Source organism: Propithecus coquereli, unplaced genomic scaffold (genome assembly GCF_000956105.1).
Source record: "Propithecus coquereli isolate 6110/MARCELLA unplaced genomic scaffold, Pcoq_1.0 Scaffold55, whole genome shotgun sequence".
Classification (NCBI taxonomy): Eukaryota; Metazoa; Chordata; class Mammalia; order Primates; family Indriidae; genus Propithecus; species Propithecus coquereli.
Window position 1 is genome coordinate 2,572,908 of NW_012151396.1, and position 5,200 is coordinate 2,578,107.

General features: G+C 34.3%; 1 protein-coding gene across 1 annotated transcript in view; it reads right to left on the reverse strand.

Moving 5' to 3' along the window:
• Window positions 1–5,200, reverse strand: part of RTTN (rotatin) — a 243,188-nt gene that overhangs the window by 149,559 nt on the left and 88,429 nt on the right. Inside the window, 2 exon segments of the mRNA XM_012657577.1 lie at window positions 192–301; window positions 4,946–5,137. Coding sequence (XP_012513031.1) covers window positions 192–301; window positions 4,946–5,137 — 302 coding nt within the window.

Sequence of the window (5,200 nt, forward strand, 5' to 3'; positions counted from 1 at the left end):
TAAAAATAAAATTTCAGGGTGATTTCTTGAGCCAATGGACTTTTTAAATACTCCTTATTCAAACCAAAAATCATACCATATGTGTCTAGCATATATGGAAAGCATAAGCTTCACAAGAAGAAATTTCCATGCATTGCTATAAGATTGCATCAGAAACCTTAAATAATTATTAAGAGAAAAGAAGTATAAACTCTTATATCTCACCACATATCCATTCTTGATACTTCATCAAATAATAGAAGACAAAATAATGCTCCGATTTCAGTCACAACAGTACAATCTTCATGAAATATCAAGGAAACTGAAGAATAAAAAGAAGCATAACTTTATGAAATATTTTTACTTATAGAAAGAATGAACTTCAAATTTAAAACGTCTTAACTTGAAGGGAAGAGAAATGCAGCATTAACCCGGATAAGCAAATATCACTAAAATACAGGCTCTCAAACTTTCTAATGTGTAAGAATCACCTGAAGCACTTGTTGAAACAGTTTCTGGTTGGTAGATGTAGGGGGCAGCCTGTGAATTTGCATTTCTAATAAGTTCCCGGAAGATGCAGACACTGCTGACCCAGGAGCCACACTGGCAGATACACTCAATAGACACTCTAATTTTAGGTAATAAGAGAAAAAAACGGATACAGTTTTTAGGGAGGTTTTGCCAAGTCATTGGCTAATTCCAGCTAGAGTTTCCTCCCCAAAAGATCTCCTTCGTTTATAATTTTTGCCCTTTACTACAAACATGTAATCATAGAACTTGGATTTGACTTTAAAACATTGTGTTTGTGCTGTGTTGTTATTCTGGTTTCTGTTTCTTGTTTATTATGACAAGATGATGGAAAAGGATAGTGCTCTGAACTAACAGATAATGCCTGCTCTACCGCTTACTATTTAGCTTGGTGGCATGGTCAAATTCTTTAACATTAATAAGCCTCAGTTTTCACTTCCATAATGTTCCCAATGCTACAGTTTCTCAGTGCTTCAAACCTATGAAATTCTAAACAAACGGGTATGGTGGTAGCACCAATCCCATGGGAATAATAATGTAATACAGAGTAAGCAAATTCAAGGAAGCAGCAAAAAGAAATTAGTTCTGACAGAAGATATTTCTTCCTAACTGTATCCTTATGTAACTGGCACAATTAAAAATAGCAATAAACTAAAAGGTAAAAAAGTGGAGAAAGGTGTAAAAATTTACGATAAAGTAGACATTTCATATCAGTGGAGAGAGAATGAGCTACAATATTTCCAAATACCTAAGAAATTGTTGCAATACACTTGCCTACAATATGGGGAAAGAATAGGTTTAGATCTCTGCCTTACACTATACACCAAAATCACAGATTAAGGATCTAGTTCTTTTAAAGAATACTATAAACATATTAGGAGAAAATACAAGACTACATGTTTCCAATCTGCAGTTGCAGAAGGCCCTACTTTTAGAGCATGATGAAAAGCCCAGCTGCCATAACAGAAAAGCTTTATATATTTCCATAAAATATTTAAGCATATTTAAAGATATAATAATAAATACATTTAAAAGAATAGAAAGGTTGAAAGAAAATATTAATGACATAAAATGAGGGTTACATCTATGTTATAAAAAGAAACCCTATAAGTCACTGAAAAGAAATTAAATACAACAGGAAAACAAGCAATTCATAGATTAGGAAATCTGAATATATAATAAACATATGAAAAGATAATCAACTGCACTAAGAAAATAGAAAAAATAAAATGATAATGATATTAGTTTCACATGTAAGATTAAAGAAAAAAATTTTTTTTTAAGAAAATTTTAAATTGAGATATATTCAATTGGCAAAGTTGTGGGTAAAGTAATTTTTCTTTTTTTGGGGGGAGACAGGGTCTCACTCTGTCACCCAGGCTGGAATGCATCACCGCAGCTTTGCGCTCCTGGGCTCAATCGATCCTTGTGACTCAGCCTCCCGAGCAGCTAGCACTACGGGCACAGGCTACCACCACTGGCTAATTTTTTCTTTTTACTGTAGAGATGGGGCCTCGCTATGTTGCCCGGGCTGGTCTTTAACTCCTGGCCTCAAGCAATCTCCCCACTTTGGCCTCCCAAAGTATATACAGTCTATGCAAAAAGATGATCATACAACATGATTACTGTAGTGATGAAAAATCTGAGACAAATATCCAATAATATGGCAAACTGAAATTCTGAAACAATATAAAATCTTTTTCTTGGATTTTTTTATTTTTAAGAATATAGATTCATATGTAATAATATGGAAAGATATTCAAGATATATTCTCAGTTGAAAAAAGGAAGCAACGCAATACTGAAGTACACAGTATGAGAAATATATGTGTGAATAGAAAAGATCATTTGGAATAACACATTCCAAATAATAACTAGAAAATACTTCTTTGGGGAAATTGACAAAGAGAAGAAAAAGAAAACTTTCAGAATTTTACTTTGTGGTTCTGTATTATCTGAATTTTTACAATAAGGATATATAAGTTTGTAATTATTTAAAACGAAAACAAACAAAGGTAAGAAAGTCTGGTCTCTTCTCCTACCTCCACCATTATCTGGTTATGACTTTGGCCAAGTTACTAAATATCTCTATGGTGTAATAAATGATTTCTAAGTTAATTTATAATCCTGAAATACAGTATAGAATTCTGTGATTAACATGAAGTTTATAATTTAAAGCAGTATGTCTGACAGGCTATTTAATTATTGTATCCCTTCGATCTATTCCCCATGCTGCAGACAGAATAATCTTTCTAAAACATATACTTTGCCTTGTTTAACAGCCTTAAATGGCTCCTCACTGCTGTTTAATAAGACCTATCCGGACCTGCATTAAGTGCCCTCCCTGCCTCACCCCACCATTTCCCCTTCACCTCAGACTCCCCACAATCCCGCCATCCCTAACCAACCACCATCTTGAACATATCCATTCTCTCTCACACATAACCATGTCCAGTCTGTGTTGCTATAAAGGAATACCTGAGACTGGGTAATGTACAAAAAGAGGTTTATCTGGCTCACGATTCTACAGCCTATACAAGCAGGGCACCAGCATCTGCTTCTAGGGAAGGCTTCAGGGAGCTTCCAATCAAGGCAGAAGGAGAAGTGAAAGCAGACATGTCACACGGCAAAAGAAGAGCAAGGTCAGGGGAGGTGCCAGGCTCTTTTTAACAACCAGCTCTTGCATGAACTAATAAAATGAGAACTCACTCATTACCATGGGGAGGGCACCAAGCTATTTATGAGGGATCCTCCGCCATGGCCCAAACACCTCCTAGCAGGCCCTACCTCCAACATTGGGGATCAAATTTAAACATGAGATTTGGAGGCACCAAACACCCAAACCATATTTCCATGCCTCCCTTTACATGGTAGTCAATCCTATTAATTTCTGAAATTCCAGCTTAGATGCTACATTCTCTGGAAGCAATCTCTGATGCTTTCCCACCACGCAATCTATTCAGCACTTCCTCTGGTGCCAGGAATCCTACTATTTCAGGTATTATAATATTGTATTATGTACTTACATGTCAAAGTCTCCAACTCTGTTGTAAGTGCCATAAGGGTCATTTACCATGCTCATCACTATAACCCAAGGGCCTGCCCATAATATGTGCTCAATAAATATTTGCTAAGGAATGGATTTTCCTGGTTGAGCAGCTGGTAAAAAATTAATTTTACCCTGAAATTAAATCTATTTATGAGAGATACTATAATTCATTTTCAGACTCATTGAAGTATTTTTCACAGTGATGAAATAGAAAAATCGTTAAATACCAAAAGGGTATAGAGATTATTTTGCCTTGGAAAGTGCCTTTGAATCCAGTAAGTATTCATAATAAGTTCAATGCTTGAATAATATAAATAAAAAGGTAAACTAGAGACTAAATTCAATTGAATGTAGTTAGTAAGACAATTACTAAAAGAATTAAAGAAAACTAAAAATCCTTAACTGCTGCTTTTTCAGAACATCAGTCTATAAGAACCTATAAAAATTTTATACTCTACTCAAAATTTTAAAAGCCTAAACTCACTGGGTCTGTTTAGATGTTTAGAACTTTACCTGGTTTGGACCTGTACCAATGCTACTTAAACTGCATCCTATTCACTTGGCAAGCAGAAGCCATTAGGAGGAAAAAAAATGCTAAAATAAAATGCTAAATTAGACTATATTCTAATAATATATTTTGAACATAAATCTCATTTATCTCCTACATGCCTGATAATAGACAAGGTTAAGCATATTTGACCAGGATGCTTCTTGTACAATATTTAAAAGCAGTAGCCTAAAACCTTAGGAAAGAAAACAGTATAAAATATTATCAAGGTTGCTATTGAGAAGAAAAAGAGGATAAAACTACATGAAATTTGTCCATCTAAACACATTACTAAATCAGAATCAAACTAAAAAGGGTTAAAAAAAAAAAACCCACACTTTATACATGTAATAAATTTATGCTCAGAGTCATTCAGGATGGTCTAGTTTCCACCCCTCACAGGTTGGGTCTTACTCTTAATGCCAGTCTAATGACATAATCAGTTATCACACCAAAGGTTCTAGGATATGAAGGCAAAAGCAAAACAAGAAAGAGGGAACAGATATTGGAAAGAAGACAGTAATGACAGCAGCTGCAACTTTATCTCTTTATAGATCCTAATTTACTGTCTGAGCACCAAATGATATTGACATCAAGGTGCAAAGAACAACCAGAGGCTTCAGGTTTTCTCAGCTCCAAGGTCCATTTGGTATCAGAATTATACAGAAATTTCCACAAAGGTATTAAACATTTTCCATTGTGATGAGTTATTTTAGTAGCATGTTCACTAATAAACTTTTATGTTTTATTAGTAGAACAAAAAGTAAATATTACCTACAGTTAAAGAAGAAACACTTAAAGCTTAAGACTGATCTCATTATTAGCAGAATTTCTTTTACTCACCTCTGAATAACAGGGTCAAGAGAGAAGATTGTTGTGAGAGGGAAACACGCATGATTGGATCGGCACATAAAACTTTCCTCAAGAGTGTGAGGCACGGCTGTATCAAACATTCTATCACCTGGTCAGGAGGAAATACACAGTTATTTTATTTTCAGCAACTCCAAAGTGAGATAAAATATATCATAATATTATCTTATTCTAAATTTTATGCTTTTTCATCAAAATTATGTGAAACTAAAATGCAAATAAATATTA